General features: G+C 37.1%; 1 protein-coding gene across 14 annotated transcripts in view; it reads right to left on the reverse strand.

The window, feature by feature from the left end:
- Nucleotides 1-19,131, reverse strand: part of Misfa (mitochondrial sheath formation associated) — a 104,674-nt gene that overhangs the window by 15,854 nt on the left and 69,689 nt on the right. For 6 of the 14 annotated variants that reach the window (XR_007104028.1, XR_007104023.1, XR_007104025.1 and 3 more), the window contains 2 exons: nt 2,343-2,431; nt 196-233 (listed from right to left, as the gene is read on the reverse strand). Coding sequence is in view for 1 of the 14 variants with exons in the window: in XM_047518614.1 (XP_047374570.1) it covers nt 2,343-2,431; nt 2,847-2,915 (158 nt within the window). In the remaining 13 variants the exon portion in view is untranslated. Of the gene's footprint in view, nt 1-195; nt 234-2,042; nt 2,118-2,342; nt 2,432-2,846; nt 2,916-19,131 lie in introns of those variants that run through there. The other 8 variants (XR_007104030.1, XR_007104029.1, XR_007104026.1 and 5 more) reach the window with 3 other exon arrangements.

Below are 19,131 nucleotides of genomic sequence, written 5' to 3' on the forward strand. Positions count from 1 at the left end.
GGTTGGCTTTGAACTTGTGATCTTCCTACCTCCCAAGCCCCTGGGATTACAGGCAGGTGCCACCATGCCCAGCTAACTTTTTTTTTTAATACAAGAGTATTGGTTATTAAAGTTACTACACTTGGATTTACATGCTTAGTTTGTTACTTAGGGGTATATACTTCAAAGTAGGAACAAAGTCAAAGGTACACTTACCCCTCCTGGGGGATATTTAAATCCCTTCCACATCGTTCCTGCAATGAGAAGCATCCATAAGACAACGATCATTGTGGGGCTTCTTGCTTGCTGGTGGTATGTGCCTAGGGGAATGGATGGTTCTGGAAGGTGGTGTTCTATTCCCTGAGTCCTGGGAACTGGGCTGTCTTCATTAGGGACTAGAGGATGGATGGCCCAGCATGACAGCTCCTGGTTGAGGATCTCTGGGGTCTACTCTAAACTAAAATGGCTCTCCATGGCCATTTTGGGGGGGCAGGGCTCAGACACCAATTGTGACATCAGCCCCTGTGACACTTGGGAAACGATCACAGTGCACAGCTATGGGATGGCTAGCAAGGATGCCACATATGTTGGTGCTAAAGAAACCTTATCAAAAGGGCCCTATACTCCAGTGACTGTTTAGGATCTTGGTAACATCACACCCTTAATAACTAACTCATTGCATACCAAAATATATAACTATTGGCTTTAAGCAATCAAATAAAAAAAGGCTATTCAAAAAACAAAACACCCTGGATTTATTGGGGTGATTAACTGGTCAAATATATTATGAGCAATTAACCTTAATGCTAGTGTTAGGTTGTTCAAAGAAGAAAATTCTCACATTTTGTGAAATGCAATTTTCATCATGCAGCATAAACCTCCTTCACCATGGGATAGGAAAACAAGAAAGATGGACTATTATGCTTATTTTACAGCTGAAGAAATAGGCATAGAATAGTGTAAGTGATTTGGTCAGGGTTACACAATGTGGCAGTGACTCAGCTAAACATGTTCCCAGTTCTTCCATCCACATCCCCATGCTCACAAAGGTCTGACTGCTTTGGGCCAATGCTCTTGGGGAAATCCTGGGGCGAATGGATAACAAAAACAGAACAAAACAAACAAGCAAAAAACCAACAACAACAAAAAGCCAATCCTCATGTATTGATCTTAGTATACCTAAGCCGGGCTTGACGCCCCTACCTTCTAAAAAAAGACTTCCAAAAAAACTGTTCCTCTAATCAGTATATTAAGACTACAAAGAGTTAAGTTTCTCTAACAATGGAAACTACTCAGAGGGGGAAGAAATAGGGTGCAAGAAACCCAGAAAGTGATTTTTGAAAGGGATAAGGTCATTTAATATTTTCTGTAGGCAGCCTGGTCCAGTGGAATGAATATGAGAGGCCAATAGGCCTAGATATCCATGTTTGTATCCTACCCTCACCATTGAGCTGGTTGTGTGCCCTTGTGTGAATGCTTGAAGGACATGTCATCAGTAAATCTTTGTTGATTAGTTCATTATTTTAGTTATCAAGTTAGTGTTTTACTAAATGCTAATTGTTAAGCTTTGCACTAAATACCTTACATGAATTCCCATATGTAATTTTTATAAAAATAGTTAAGATACTGAGATCTCCCCTTGTATAGATGAAGAAACTGAGGTTCAAGAAAGTTATTTAAATTTCCCCAAGGTCACATAACTAATAAGTTGCAAAGTTAGAACCTGAACTTATGTTAAGAGTTAACTTGAACTTAACTCTAGTTTTATGATCTACCAAAAAGGTGGTTAAAAATGTTAGTACAAGCCGGGCACAGAAGTGCATGCTGGTAATCCCAGCAATTCAGGAGGCTGAGGCTAGCAAGATTGAGGCTAGCCTCAGAAATTTAGTGAGACATTGTCTCAAAAATAAAATAAAAAGGGCTAGGGATATAAGTCAAAGATATAGCACCCCCGGGTTTAATCCCTAGGAAGGAAGGAAGGAAGGAAGGAAGGATAAGTTGGTACAAGATAGTACAGTATTTGTGAGGAGAAAATAAATGGCAATTATCTTCAAGAGCAATACCTATAGGGCTAGGGGTATAGCTCAATGGTACAGCACTTGCCAAGTATGTGAAAGACCTGGATTCTGTCCCCAAAACTGCAAAAAAAAAAAAAAAAAAAAAAATCACAACAAAACAAAAGAATACCTTGGCCTTAGTAGTACTCCCCCCAGTCCTCTTTTCCCACCGTATACCACAAATCATTTCCCCTTCTGTGGCTTACTGTGTTTTCCAGGAGAACAAACACTCTCCAAGGAGACTCCAGTGCTAGAGTTTTCTGGAAATGGGGAAACCCAGCCCAACAAATCTGACCACCCACTCACAATGACAGATCTTCCTCCAAAGCCCGGCTCCTCCGTCGTGCCTTGCTCTCACGAATGGGCCACTTCTGTTTCCACTTTAGAGTTGGAGGCTGAGTCGGAAAAAAAATTAAAAGTCAAGATGGCTTCTACTTGTTGGTCTTGTAGGTATGTACCTCTGTGTGGTTACTGGAAGTGCTGCTGAATTGTCCCCCAAGTCCCCACAGTCCCCATTCCTACCAGCAACTCATGATCTATTTGTCTTGGAATCCAGAAGCCAGGCACTATCTCCAGCAGACCCCTTATACATTTCAAGGAAGTGGGGGAAACAAAAAAGGACATAAAAGAAGGATGTCCCAATGCGATGAAGAGGAGCCTGGGAAACTAACTTTGTTCCCATCACATCCTAACTTCCAATTAGTGGCGAGACTTCAGCTCTCTTTCCTATTTGGTCAGAAATCCTAGATGGGAGTGTGAGGCAGAGCTAGAGGTGGCTTCCAGGGATTTACACACAAAGTCATTACTTACCACAATCTCTGGAAATGTGCCCATGTAACATGCAAGTCCAACAAAAAGCATCCAACCAAGCACAATCATGATAAAAAGGAAAATAATTTCTAAAATACAATCGCACAGTGAGAGACTATTCACCAAGATCTTGGCAAAGGAGTGTGCTCATGAAACCTTCAGTTGATAGAGATCTTGCATGTCAGTTCCATTCCTTGGCTCCAAAGGATCCCCAACTCCCTAATGGAGAAGTTGGAGTATAGTAGGCCATTGTGACATCATTAATCACATGGCCCAGACTCAAACCACACCAGAGATGCTTCCCCCGGACCAGTAGCTAAGCAGCAAACTAAGCTCTTTGTATCCATTATCTCATAGAAGCACTATGAGGTAGGTATTACTATTAACCCCATTTTGCTAATTATAAAACTGAGGTTTAGAGAGGCTATGTGACTTGCACTAGGGTACACAGCTGGTGCTCAAGATCCTGCCAAGACAGGAAACAGCTGCTTGTTAGGAAGCTGGGGGTCTTAATATTAGAGACAGAGCTGGGGATTGTAGCTCAGTGGTACAGCATATGCCTACCTGTGCAACCCCTACGTTCTAACCCTAGCACTGAAAAAAAGTTAGAAACAGGTATTTGGAAATGTATGTTGTCTGATCATGACACCTGTGAATGAAACAAAATAAGTTCTATGAAAATGATAGATATATTTTCTGTCCCTACAGGACCTCCTTCTCATCTTGGAAGGTTTTCTCACTACTATTGATACATTCTTTTATGGCTTTTAAAAAAATTGTTCTTTTTAGTTATACATGACAGTATATGTTGACAAATTTATAAGAACATGGAGTCCACCTTATTCTAATTAGGATTCTAGTCTTGTGGTTGTACATGATTATTCACTTGGGGTATTTATATATGTACATAGGAAAGTCAGATTCATTCCTTATGTCTTCCCTATTCCTGTCCCTGCTCCCTTCCCTTCATTCCCCTGTTTATCTACTGAACTTCTATCCTTTCCCCCACCCTCCTTGGTGTGGGTAAGCATACACATATCAAAGAGAACATTCAACCTTTGGGTTTTTTTTTTTAATTGGCTTATTTCACTTAGCATAAGTCACCAGATCCATCCATTTTCTGGTAAATGTCATAAAATCATTCTTTTTTGTGGCTGAGTAAAATTCCAATGTGTACATATACCACAATATCTTTATCCATTCATCTGTTGAAGGGCACCTAGGTTTGTTCCATAGCTTAGCTACTGTGAACTGAGCCACTATAAACACTGATGTGATGCTGTTTTTAAGTCCTTTGGGTCTATACTGAGGAGTGGGATAACTGGTAATTCCATTCCAAGTTTTCTGAGGAACCTCCATACGGCTTTCCGTAGTGGTCACACCAATTTTCAGTCCCACCAGCAGTGTATGAGTATACCCTTTTCCCCACATCCTTGCTGACATTTATTGTTACTTGTATTCTTGATTGTTACCATTCTGACTGGAGTGAGATGAAATCTCAATGTAGTTTTGAGTTTCCTTAATTGCTAGAGATGTTGAACATTTTTTTTTCATATATTTGTTGACCATTTGTATTCCTTTTGGAAGTGTCTGTTCAGTTCTTTGTCCATTTATTGATTAGGATATTTGGGTCTTTGGTGTTGTTTATTAGTTCTTTATATATCCTGGAGATTAATACTTGCACTGAGGTGCAGGTGGCAAAGATTTTTCTCCCATTCTGGAGACACTCTCTCAGAGCTCTTGATGGTTTCCTTTGCTGTGAAGAAGCTTTCTACTTTGATACCATCCCACTTATTGATTCTTGATTTTATTTCTTGTACTTTGGGAGTCTTATTGAGGAAGTCAGTTCCTAAGCCAACATGATGAAGTGTTGGGTCTACATTTTCTTCTAGTAGATACAGGGTTTCTGATCTACTGCTTAGGTCTTTGATCCACTTTGAGTTGAGTTTTGTATAGGGTGATAGATAGGGGTTCGATTTCATTCTGCTACATATGGATTTCCAGTTTTCCCAGCACCATTTGTTGAAGAGGCTATCTTTTCTCCAATGTATGTTTATGGTGCTTTTGTCTAGTATGAGCTAACTGTATTTATGTGGGTTTGTTTCTGTGTCTTTTATTCTGTTCCATTGGTCTTCATGTCTGTTTTGGTATCAATACCATGCTGTTTTTGTTACTATAGCTCTATAGTATAATTTAAGGTCTGGGATTATGATGCCTCCAGCTTCAATTTTCTCACTAAGGATTGCTTTGTCTATTCTGGGCCTCTTATTTTTCCAAATGAATTAATGATTGCTTTCTCTGTTTCTATGAAGAACATCATTGTCATTTTAATAGGAATTGCATTAAATCTGTATAGCACTTTTGGTAGGATGGCCATTTTGATAATACTAATATCTGCCTATCTAAGAAATGGAAGGTCTTTCCATCTTTTAAGTTCTTCAATTTCTTTTTCAATGTTCTCTAGTTTTCATTGTATAGGTCTTTCACCTCTTTGGTTAGATTGATTCCCATATTTTTTTCTTTTTTGAGGCTATTGTGAATGGGATGATTTTCCTAATTTCTCTTTCAGCTGATTCATCTTTAGTGTATAGGAACACAATTGATTTATGGGTGTTAATTTTATATCCTGCTACTTTGCTGAATTCATTTATGAGTTCTACAAGTTTTCTGGTGGAGTTTATAGGATCATGTCATTAGCAAATAGGGATAGTTTGAGTTCTTCTTTTCCTATTTGTATCCCTTTAACTTCTTTCTTTTGCCTATTTACTCTGGCTAGAGTTTCAAAGACTATGTTGAAGAGAAGTGGTAAAAAGAGGGCAGCCTTGTCTTGTTCCAGTTTTTAGAGGGAATGCTTTCAGTTTTTCTCCATTAAGAATGATGTTGAGGGTGGGGGAAAGGGAAAAAAATAACAGAATGAATCAAACAACATTACCCTATGTAAATTTATGATTACACAAATGGTACACCTTTACTCCATGTACAAACAGAGAAACAACATGTATCCCATTTGTTTACAATAAAAAAAAAAAAAGAATGATGTTGGCCTTGGGTTTAATGTATAGATCTCTTATGATATTGAGGTGTTTTCCTACTATCCCTAGTTTTTCTAGTATTTTGAACATCAATCAATGCTGTATTTTGTCAAATGCCTTTTCTGCATCTATTCAGATAATCATGTGATTCTTGTCTTTAAGTCTATTGATGTGTGGTGAATTACATTTATTGATTTCCATATGCATTCCTAGAATGAAACCCACTTGATCATGTTGCACTATTTTAAAATATGTTTTAATATGTGATTTGCCAGTACTTTATAAAGAATTTTTGCATCTGTGTTCCTCAGGAATATTGGTTTTAAGTTTTATTTCCTTGATATATCTTTGTTGGGTTTTGGAATCAGGGTGATACTAACTTCACAGAATGAGTATGTAAGGGTTCCCTCCTTTTCTATTTCATGGAACAGTTTCAGGAAGATTGGTATTAGTTCTTCTTTGAAGGTCTTATAGAATTCGGCTGAGAATTCATCTAGTCCTGGCTTAGGCTTTTGATGGCTTAGGCTTTCATTGCTTGAAATTGATGTTTAAATTTTCTATGTCCTTATGGTTCAATTGGGGTAAGTCCTATGTGTCTAGAAATTTGTTGATGTCTTCAAGGTTTTCTATTTTATTGGAGTATAAATTTTCAACAGTTTCTTATTATCCTATGTATTTCACTGATGTCCATGGTGATATTTCCCTTGTTTTCATTAATTTTAGAAATCTGAGTATTCTCCTGCTTTCTCAAGCATCTGGCTAAGGATTTGTCAATTTTGTTTATTGTTTCAAAGAACGAACTTTTTGTTTTGTTGATTTTTAAAATTTTTTTTGTTTCAATCTCATTGATTTTGATTGATTTTAATTATTTCTTGTCTTCTACTACTTTTAGTGTTGGTTTGTTCTTCTTTTTCAAGGGCCTTGAGATGTAATGTTAGGTTATTTATTTGGTGACTTTCTATTCTTTAATGAATAAGCTCAGTGCTATGAACTTTCCACTTATAACCACCTTCATAGTATGCCAGAGATTTCATTGCTATTCTCATTTATCTCTAAGAATTTTTAAAATTTCATCTCTGATTTCTTCTGCTATGTATTGATCCTTCAGTAACATATTACTTAATCTCCAGGTGTTAGAGTAGCTTCTATTTTTTATTATATCATTGATTTCTAATTTCATTCCATCATGATCTGATAGAATGCAAGGTATTATCTCTAATTTTTTATATTTGCTAAGCATTGCTTTGTGGCCTAGGATGTGGTCTATTTTAGAAAAATGATCTGTGTGCTACTGAGAAGAAAGTGTATTCAGTCATTGATGGATGAAATATTCTACATATATGTTAGGTCTAATTTACTAAAGGTATTTTTTATTTCTGTAGTTTCTTTGTTTTAGTTTGGATGATCTATCCAGTCATAAGAGAGGAGTGTTAAAGTCATCCAGTAGTATTGTGTTGTGGTCTATTTGATTCTTGAAATTGAGGAGGGTTTGTTTGATGTACATAGATGCTCCATTGTTTGGGGAATAAATATTTAAGATTGTAACTTCTTATTGATGTATAATTCACTTAAGCAGTATGAAATAACCTTCTTTGACCCTTCTGATTAACTTTGGCTTGAAGTACACTTTATCTGATATGAGGATCAAAATCCCTGATACTTCACAAGATTCATGTGAATGATATGTTTTTTCCTATCCTTTTACCTTCAGGCAGTGGATGTCTTTGCCTATGAGATGAGTCTGTTGGAGAGAGCATATTGATGGGTCTTGTTTTTTAATCCAAACTGCCAGTCCAGTCTATGTCTTTTGATTGATGAATGTGTAGGTAATTTACACTCAATGTTATTATTGAGAAATAATTTTATTCATTGCCATTTTATTTCTGGTTCCTAATTTGAATTAATTTCTCCTTTGATTGGCTATTCTTCTAGTGTAGTTTCTCCCTTTGCTGCTTTTTATTTTTCATTTCTTCTCCATAAAATATTTTATTGAGTTTATTCTGTAGTGCAGGCTTTCTAGCTGTGAATTCTTTTTTAAAACTTATTATTTTAAATTGTTTTATTTTTTAATTTGTTCTAATTAGTTATACATGACAACAGAATGCATTTTGACACGTACACGAATGAAGCACAACTTCTCATTCCTCTGGCTATCTATGGTGCAGAGGCACACTAGTAATCAAAAAACATGTATACAGGATAATAATGTCCCTCTCATTCCCCATCCTTCCCATCCTCACACCCCCTCCATTTCCCCTCACGCCCCTCTGCACAATCCAAAGTTACTTCATTCTTCCCTACCCACCCCCGAACTATGGATCAACATTTGCATATCAAAGAAAACACGTGGCCTTCGGTTCTTTGACTTTGGCTTATTTCCATTCGCATGATATTCTCCAGTTCTATTCATTTACCTGCAAATGCCATAATTCCATTCTTCTTTAAGGCTGAGTAACATTCCATTCTTTATTTTTTTTATTGTAAACAAATAGGATACATGTTGTTTGTTTGTACATGGCGTAAAAGCATACCATTTGTGTAATCATAAATTTACATAGGATAATGTTGTTTGCTTCATTCTGCTATTTTTTCCCTTCCCCCCCACCCCTCCCACCCCTCTTTTCTCTCTATACAGTCCTTTCTTCCTCCATTCTTGCCCCCCTCCCTAACCCTAACTCTAACCCTAACACTAACCCTTCCCACCCCCCATTATGTGTCATCATCTGCTTATAAGCGACGAGAGCATTCGTCCTTTGGTTTTTTGAGATTGACTTACCTCACTTAGCATGATATTCTACAATTTCATCCATTTGCCTGCAAATGCCATAATTTTATCATTCTTTATGGCTGAGTAATATTCCATTGTATATATATACCACAGTTTCTTTATCCATTCATCAACTGAAGGACATCTAGGTTGTTTCCAAAATCTGGCTACTGTGAATTGAGCAGCTATGAACATTGATGTGGCTGTATCTCTGTAGTATGCTGATTTTAAGTCCTTTGGGTATAGGCCAAGGAGTGGGATAGCTGGGTCAAATGGTGGATCCATTCCAAGTTTTCTAAGGAGTCTCCACACTGCTTTCCAGAGTGACTGCACTAATTTGCAGCCCCACCAACAATGTATGAGTGTACCTTTTTCCCCACATCCTCTCCAACACCTATTGTTGCTTGTATTCTTGATAATCGCCATTCTAATTGGGGTGAGATGGAATCTTAGTGTAGTTTTGATTTGCATTTCTCTTATTACTAAAGATGTTCAACATTTTTTCATATATCTGTTGATTGCTTATAAATCTTCTTCTGTGAAGTGTCTGTACATATCCTTACCCATTTGTTGATTGGGTATTTGTATTCTTGGTGTAGAGTTTTTTGAGTTCTTTATATATTCTGGAAATTAGTGCTCTATCTGAAGTATGAGTGGCAAAGATTTTCTCCCACTCTGTAGGCTCTCTCTTCACATTGCTGATAGTTTCCTTTGCTGAGAGAAAGCTATTTAGTTTGAATCTGTCGCAGTTAATGATTCTTGCTTTTATTTCTTGTGCTATGGGAGTCCTGTTAAGGAAGTCTGATCCTAAGCTGACAAGTTGAAGATTTGGACCTACTTTTTCTTCTATAAGATGCAGGGTCTCTGGTCTGATTTCAAGGTCCTTGATCCATTGTGAGTTGATTTTTGTGCAGGGTGAGAGATAGGGGTTTAGTTTTATTCTGTTGCATATGGATTTCCAATTCTCCCACCACCATTTATTGAAGAGGCTATCTTTTCTCCATTGCATATTTTTGGCACCTTTGTCTAGTATGAGAAAATTGTATTTATTTGGGTTTGTGTCTGCGTTCTCTATTCTGTACCATTGATCTACCTGTCTATTTTGATGCCAATACCATGCCGTTTTTTTACTATTGCTTTGTAGTATAGTTGAAGTTCTGGTATTGCAATACCCCATTTCATTCTTCCTGCTAAGGATTTCATAGCTATTCTGGGTTTCTTATTCTTCCAGATGAATTTCATGATTGCTTGCTCTATTTTCTGTAAGGTACATCATTGGGATTTTTAATTGGAATTGCATTGAATCCGTATAGCACTTTTGGTAGTATGGCCATTTTGACAAAATTAATTCTGCCTATCCAAGAACATAGAAGATCTTTCCATCTTCTAAGGTCTTCCCCAATTTCTTTCTTCAATGTTTTATAGTTTTCATTGTAGAGATCTTTCACCTCTTTGGTTAGATTGATTCCCAAGTATTTTATTTTATTTTATTTTTTTGAGGCTATTTGCAAATGGAGTTGTTTTCCTCATTTCCCTTTCAGATGTTTCGTCGCTTGCATATAAAAACGCTTTAGATCTATGCGTGTTGATTTTATAGCCTGCTATTTTGCTGAATTCACTGATGAGGTCTAGAAGTTTTCTGGAGGAGGTTTTTGGATCCTCTAAATATAGAATCATGTCACCAGCAAATAGTGACAGCTTAAGTTCCTCTTTTCCTATTCATATCCCTTTAATTTCTTTAGTCTGCCTAATTGCTCTGGCTAGAGTTTCAAGGACAATGTTGAATAGAAGTGGTGAAAGAGGACGTCCCTGTCTTGTTCCCATTTTTAAAGGAAATGCATTCAGTTTTTCTCCATTAAGAATGATGTTGGCCATGGGCTTAGCATAAATAGCCTTTACAATGTTCAGGTATGTTCCTACTATCCATATTTTTTCTAGTGTTTTGAGCATGAAGGGGTGTTGTATTTTGTCGAACGCTTTTTCTGCGTCAGTTGATATAACCATGTGACTCTTATCCTTAAGTCTATTGACATGATGGATTACATTTATTGATTTATGGATGTTAAACCATCCTTGCATTCCAGGGGTGAACCCCACTTGATTGTGGTGCACGATTTTCTTAATATGTTTTCGGATACAGTTTGCCAATATTTTGTTAAGGATCTTTGCATCTATATTCATCAAGGATATTGGTCTAAAATTTTCTTTCCTTGATGTGTCTTTTCCTGGTTTGGTATGAGGGTGATATTAGCTTCATAGAATGAGTTTGGTAGGGTACCCTCCTTTTGTATTTCCTGGAATACTTTGAGAAGTATTGGAACGAGTTCTCCTTTGGAGGTCTTGTAGAACTCGGCTGAGAATCCATCTAGTCTTGGGCTTTTCTTGGACGGTAGGTTTTTAATGGCTTCTTCTATTTCATTGCTCGATATTGATCTGTTTAAATTGTGTATGTCCTCCTGGTTCAGTTTGGGAGGAGCATACGTCTCTAGAAATTTGTCAATGTCTTTGGTAGTTTCTATTTTGTTAGAATACAGATTTTCAAAGTAGCTTCTCATTATGTTATGTATCTCAGGGTGTCTGTCATGATATTTCCTTTCTCATTATGAATTTTAGTAATTTGAGTTTTCTCTCCTTCTCTTTGTTAGTGTGGCTAAGGGTTTGTCTATTTTGTTTACTTTTTCAAAGAACCAACTTTTTGTTTTGTCAATTTTTTGAATTGTTTCTTTTGTTTCAATTTCATTGATTTTAGCTCTGATTTTAATTACTTCCTGTCTTCTACTACTTTTGCTGTTATTCTGTTCTTCTTTTTCTAGGGCTTTGAGCTGTAATGTTAGGTCATTTAGTTGTTGACTTTTCATTCTTTTCTGGAATGTGCTCCATGCAATGAATTTTCCTCTTAGTACCACTTTGATAGTGTCCCAGAGATTTTCATATGTTGTATCATCATTCTCACTGACCTCCAAGAATTTTTTTATCTCCTCCCTGATATTTTGTTATCCATGTTTCATTCAATAGCATATTATTTAGTCTCCAGGTGTTGGAGTAATTTCTGTTTTTTATTTTGTCATTGATTTCTACTATCAGTCCATTATGATCTGATAGAACACAAGGCAGTATCTCTATTTTTTTGCATTTCCTAAGGGCTGCTTTGTGGCATAACACACAGTCTATTTTTGAGAAGGTTCCATGTGCTGCTGAGAAGAAAGTGAATTCACTTGTTGATGGATGGAATATTCTATATATGTCTATTAAGACTAGGTTATTGATTGTGTTATTGAGTTCTATGGTTTCTTTGTTCGGTTTTTGTTTGGAAGATCTATCTAGTGGTGACAACGGTGCATTAAAGTCACCCAGAATTATTGTGTTGTGGTCTATGTGATTCCTGAAATTGAGAAGGATTTGTTTGATGTACAGGGATGCACCATTGTTTGGGGCATAAATATTTACAATCATTATGTCTTCCTGATTTATGGTTCCCTTAAGCAGTCTGAAATGTCCTTCTTTATCCCTTCTGACTAACTTTGGCTTGAAGTCCACTTTATCTGATATAAGGATGGAAACCCCAATTTTTTACTGAGTCTGTGTGCATGGTAGGTTTTTTCCCATCCTTTCACCTTTAGTCTGTGGATGTCTTTTTCTATGAGATGAGTCTCTTGCAGGTAGCATATTGTTGGGTCTTTCTTTTTAATCCATTCTGCCAGTCTATGTCTTTTGATTGATAAGTTTAGGCCATTGACATTCAGGGTTATTATTGAGATAAGATTTGTATTCCCAGTCATTTGGCTTATTTTTGGTTTTTAAGTTGGCTTGGTTTCTCCTTTGAGTGGTTTTTCTCTAAGGTAGTTCCTTCTCTTTGCTGACCTCCATTGTTGTTTTTCATTTCCTCCTCATGGAATATTTTGTTGAGAACATTCTGTAGCACAGGCTTTCTATTTGTAAATTCTTTTAACTTTTGTTTATCATGGAAGGATTTTATTTCATCTTCAAATCTGAAGGTTAGTTTTGCTGGGTATAGGATTCTTGGTTGGCAACCATGTTCTTTCAGAGCTTGAAGTACATTGTTCCAGGCCCTTCTAGCTTTTAGAGTCTGGGTTGAGAAGTCGGCTGCTATCTGTATTGGTCTCCCCCTATATGTAATCTGATGCTTTTCTCTTGCAGCATTCAAAATCCTATCTTTATTTTGAATGTTAGACATTTCCATTATAATGTGCCTTGCTGTGGATCTGTTGTGATTTTGTGCATTTGGTGTTCTGTAAGCCTCTGGTATTTGATTTTCCATTTCATTCTTCAGGTTTGGGAAATTTTCTGATATTATTTCATTGAATAGGTTGTTCATTCCTTTGGTTTGCATCTCTGTGCCTTCCTCAATCCCAATAATTCTTAAATTTGGTCTTTTCATGATGTACCATAGTTCTTGGAGATTCTGTTCATGATTTCTTACCATCTTCTCTGTTTGGGCAACTTTATTTTCAAGATTCAATATTTTGTCTTCATTGTCTGAGGTTCTGTCTTCCACGTGGTCTAGTCTTTTGGTGATGCTTTCCATTGAGTTTTTTATTTGGTTTATTTCCTTCATTTCAAGGATTTCTGTTTGGTTTTTTTTGAGAATCTCTATCTCTTTGTTGAAATGATCTTTTGCTTCTGCAGTTGTTCTTTCAGCTTATTGGTATTATCATTCATTGCCTGCATTTGCTCTCTTATCTCATCCTTTGCTTTGCGAATCATCTTAATCATGTATAATCTGAAGTCCTTTTCTGACATTTCTTCTAACATACTGTCATTGGATTCTATTAATATAGAATCTAGATTTGTTTGGACCATTTTCTTCCCTTGTTTTTTCATGTTGTTCATGTATCTTCCCCTCTAGCAGTGCAGATCTGGGGTATTGCAGATTTCTTCCTATAGGCTTATAGTGGCCCTATAGGTTTCCAAAACCTTTTCTTCAAGGGGAAGATCAATATTAGCAGTGCCCAATTCAGACACTATGCAATCCTAGACCAAACAGCCCCTATGAGGACAATAACAAAATTGTCATAATAAACAGAATGAGTTCAAATATTATCTTCAGTAAAACAAACAGATTTGCAATAAGGTCTGCAGTTTCTAATGGAGGATGAAGAGGATGCAGAGGGATGTAGAATGTGGCTGTTAATGGGATAAGAAAAGAATATACAAAAGTTCTAGATAATAGAAAGGGTGAGAGTGTAATCAAAAGAAATTGGATGCTAGCATGCAAAGAAGGGAGAAAGAGATTCTGAGGGAACAGGTAAACGAAAGGAAAAGAGAGCAAGAAAAGTAAAGAAATAAAAACTTAAAATTTTTCAATAAGGAGAAAAAAGAAAATCTACAGTATAACAGTCATATAGTAATGAAACCTCCCAGTGTTCAGTAACCTGATACATGAGAGGTACCTGACATTGAGCTTCAAGTCTGCAGCAGGCGTCTCAGGATGGGATTTGCCCCACCTAAAGATCGGAGCTCCGGCTTCCAGGATTATCCAAGATGGCCTCTCTGGCTTTGAAATGTGTTTGCAAATGAGGAGCTGTAGCTCAGGGTGTGAACATGGTGAGCTGGAGGTCCTGGAGGCGGGGTGCAGTTGGTCCGGCAGGGGTCCTGGAGGTCGGGTGTGTTTGGTGTGGTTGTGGGATCCTGGAGGCCAGGTGCAGTCAGTCTGGGGTCCCGGTAATAGGGTGCAGTCAGTTGGTCTGGGGGTTCTGGCAGCAGGGAACAGTCAGTCAATGTGAGGGTCCCAGAGGCAGGGAGTGATCGGTCAGGCTGAGGGCTCCTGGAGCCAGGGCTCAGTCAGTCTGGCCAAGGGTCCTATGGGGCCTGGCTGTTGTCTCAAAATGGCAGCAGCCACATGTAATCAAACCTGCAGGTACTGTAACAGTGAACTTCCAGGCAACGGCAGGCAGCTGGTGCTCCACTGGCAGTAGGTGATAAGGTTGCTGACTGTTGTCGGACGATCGGGAGGTGAATCTTGTGCACTGGGTGATGGATAGGTGTAAGGCAGGCAATGGACAGGTGAGAGGCAGGCAAATGGTGGATGATAGGCGCCTGACAGTGAGCAATCAAGAAACAGATATCCTCTGTTTGAAACCAGTTACGGAGCAACAAGGAACGCAGTCTCCCTCTAGTCCGCCAGTTTGGATCTCCTCTCTTTTAACTTTTTTTATCTTGGAAGTTTTTTTATTTCATCATCAAATCTGAAGCTTAATTTGGCTGGATACAGTATTCTTAGTTGGTATTCATTTTCTTTCAGCATTGGGTATATATTATTCCAAGACCTCTTAGCTTTAGAATCAGGGTTGAAAAATCTGCTGAGACCTGGACTGGTTTTCCTCTAAATATGACCTGTTGTTTTTAAAATTTTAATCCTTATTCTGTACGTTGGGCGTTTTCATAATGATGTGTGGTGGTGTAGGTCTGTTGTGATTTTGAATATTTGGAGTCCTGTAAGCCTCCTCTATTTTATTTTCCATTTCATTCTTAAGGTTTGGAACAGTTTCTGATATTTATTCATTGGTTTATTTCCAAGTTTTCATCTATTCTGATAAATCTTAAATCTGCTCTTTTCATGTTATCCCATATTTCTTGAAAGTTCTGTTAGTAGTCTTTTAACATCTTTTCTCCCCGGTCAACTTTCTTTTCCAGATTTTGTTTTTGTTGCCTGAAACTCTATCTTCCAAGTGGTCTAGTCTGCTGGTGATGCTTTCCATTGAGTTTTTAATTTGGTTTATTGATTCCTTCATTTTGAGAATTTTTGATTGATTCTTCTTTAGGATTTCTATCTCCTTATTGAAGAGATCTTTCACTTCTTGGATTTTCTCTCTGATTTCACTCCTTACATCATCTTTTAAGTCACATATCAGTTTAACTAAGAACTTTCTAAATCCCTTCTCTGATATTTCCTCCACTGTGTTATCATTTTATTCTGTTAATGAGGTATTTTGACTTGTTTGGGATGGTTTGTTCCCTTGTTTTTTCATACTGTTTGTATGTCTACCCATTTATCACTAAGAATCTGAAGTGGCAGAGCTTCTACCCTATGAACTTATAGTCTTACTGAAGTTTTCTAGTACCTTACAGTTTAGGGGAAGACAAATAATAACACAACCACAAATGCAATCAATATTCAGCATTAAACTAAATACTTAGTTCCTACTTTGCCATCTACAATGTTAATTGGCAGTATAAACAGAAATGGCATGGAATTGCCAACAGCAGAGATAGGGTGTTTACAAAAGGGCTTTATATTTCAAAAAGGTAAAGAGGAAGAATACAGAGATGTAGGATGTAATAATTGCAAGGGAGGATGAGATAGAACAGTAGTAAAGAGTTAAAGGAAGAGTGAAAGATGGAACAATAGAATTTGTTAGTGAAAGAAAAGAGAAGAGAATCAAGGAAAGTAGGAGAAAAATAATATGAAACAAAACCAATGTATACTAATCAAAAACCCTGGTCCTAGGGCTGGGGTTGTGGCTCAGTGGTAGAGCACTTGCCTAGCATGTGTGAGGCACTGGATTTGATTCTCCTCACTGCATATAAATAGATGAATAAAATAAAGGTCTATCAACAACTAAAAAAAATTTATTTAAAAAACAAAAACAAAACCCAAGTCCTCAAAAGACAAGAGTCAAAAAATTAACTACCTTTGAGAAATACTAGAAATGGGGCTGGGATTGTAGCTCAGTGGTAGAGTGCCTGCATAGCATGTGTGAGGCACTGGGTTCAATTCTCAGTACCACAGATAAGTAAATAAATAAATAAAATAAATGTCCATCGACAACTAAAAAAAAAAAAAAAAAAAAACGAAAAGAAAAAAGAACTGCTAGAAATGAGGAGTGAGACAAATATATATATATATACATACATATATATATATATATATACATATGTTCAAATGTACATGGACCATTCAACATACAAAAATTAAAAACCAAAAAGAAAGAAAAGGTTTTGATGGAAGATTAAGGAGTTATTTACATTGCAATGATCAAAAATTTTTCTATGATATTTTATGTTGGTTGTCAGTTCTCAAATGTTCTTCTTTCCATTTTTTCTTGGGAAAAATATTGCACACAAGAGTAGTAATCGGGGGCTGTCAATTCTTTTTTTTTTTTTGGAGCTAGACAGGTTGCCCACTCTCAGCTTCCCTTCTCAGCAGTACGAGGCGGGCAGATTGAAGCCTGTTGTGTATTCTACTCACAGTGAGGTGTTGCTGTAGAGTTCTGTGAAAGAGGTTCCCACAGCTGGAGCTTCTGAAGGCAGGATTTGAGTCTAGTTAGTCCCCCAGTACTTTGTGGAATGATGTTTGGTGAAGGTTTTAAATCAGCACACCTTCTGAGTCCAGCTGCTTCTGAACTGCTTTGGGCATCTGTACAACCAGAATCTCCCCTGGGTTCTGCTTGAGCAGGGGAAGAGCCAGTTCTCTGCTCCTGTTCTCTGTCCTGTTTATTTACTTCCCTGTTTTCCGTCCTGTTTATTCATTTCCTTTTATAACCAAACTTCCTAGACAAGTGGCCCATACTCAGTCCTTTATTTAACCTACATCTTTCCCCCACAAGCAGCACATTTTGATTTCTAGTCCCCACCCCACTACTTAGATGCCTTCTCAGATGTCACAAAGCATCCTCTTTTGTCAGGTCTAATAATTACTTCTTGTTCCCTTTGACCTGTGTACACTGACTAGGTGCCCTCTTCCCTTCATCTGAGTTTTTGCTACATATGCACCTCCCTATATATTATCTTTATACCTCCTTTATTGGGAGGGGGTTCTGGAGGGTTGAACTCAAGGGCACTTCATACCAGTACTTTTTATAACTTTTATTTTAAGATAGGGTCTTGCTTAGTTGCCCAGGCTGGCCCTGAACTTGTGATCCTCCTGCCTTAGTGCCCCCAAGTTGTTGGGATTATGGTGTGAGCTGCCATACCTAGTTTATTTTCATTATTTTAATTATGAAGATACTACTCATTGTAAAACATGGGTGTGTAAATAAAAACTCAAAACTCTCTCCCTTTTTCTGTCCCCTATTCCCATCCCCATCATCTAAGCAATATTATCAGACTGGTGCAGATCCTTCTGCCGAAGAGTTCTCCAAGCAAACAAACAAACAAACAACAAAAACCCTGAGTTCTCTACAAGCTTGCAAACATCAATATATATTTGGAGGAACATAGAGGGTCTGCCCTAGTGTGGCATGTGCTAGTATGCAACTTCTTTTTCTCCTATATCAATACATTGTGGTTATCCCTCTGGAACAAATTATATTAAAAAAAAAATCTATACATTACTTTTTTTTTGCTTTTAATAGTAAACTTCATTGAGGTATAACTTGCATGTTATAATATTCACTCATAATGTAAATTTTACTCTTATGTACTTGATGATTTCTGAGAAATCTATCAATCTTATAACTACCACCACCACAGGCAAGACAGAAATGATTCTTTTAAAAGCTGGCTCAGTGCTCCTTTGAAGTTAATCCTCTCCCCACTGGCCCACCTCTTGGTTCCTGGAAACCACTGATGTGCTTCCCCCACCCCTCCATTGACGTGATTTTGCATTTTCTAGTACTTCATATAAATGGAATCATATGCTTCTTTCACTCAGTATAATGCTCTTGTGATTCATCCTGTGTTATATGATAGTTTTATTCTGTTTTACTGAATTGTATTCCATTGTGGAGGCAAAGCAGTTTATCAGTTTATCTGTCAAAGAACATTTACGTTGTTTCCAGTTTGGGGCTATTATGAATAGAGATGCTGTAAGTACTTGTATGTGTTTTTTTGGATGAACATTCTTTTAATTTATCTAGGATAAAGACCCAGGAGGGTGATTACTATGATCATTTCTTAAGTGGCTATTTAAAATTTTCCTCTTTATCAACAGTTTGCAGCAAGTTGATTTTGATGTGTCTTTGTGTTATTTTCTGCATGCTTCGTCTATGTGAGGTTAGATAAGTTTCTTGGATCTGTGAATTTATAGACTATCAAATTAGAAAAATGTACAGCTATTATTTCAAAATTTTCTTCTTCTCTCATGACCCCTTCTTAGACCTTCTTCACATGTGTGTTAAACCAGTTCATATTGTTCCATAGCAAGTGCTTTCTACTGAATAATTTCTATTGCTTTCTTCAGATTCAATTATCTTTCCCCCAGTGTCTAACCTTCTGTTAGTTCCAATGTGTTTTTCATCTTGTATTTTCAAGTTTTAGAAGCTCAGATTGTTTTTAAAATAATCTTTCGTGTTTCTCTAAATAATGTATTTTCCTTTCACAATCCTGAACAAATTTTTCCTTGATCCACATTTTTAATTGGTGCATTATGGTTGTACATATATGTAAAACAATGTAATTTGATAAATATCACTCCTTGCCCCTTTCCTCTACTGATCTCCCTTGGATTTTTTTGTTTGTTTGTTTGTTTGTTGATGGACCTTTATTTTATTCATTTATTTATATGTGGTGCTGAGGATCAAACCCA

Source organism: Sciurus carolinensis, chromosome 11 (genome assembly GCF_902686445.1).
Source record: "Sciurus carolinensis chromosome 11, mSciCar1.2, whole genome shotgun sequence".
NCBI classification, from domain to species: Eukaryota; Metazoa; Chordata; class Mammalia; order Rodentia; family Sciuridae; genus Sciurus; species Sciurus carolinensis.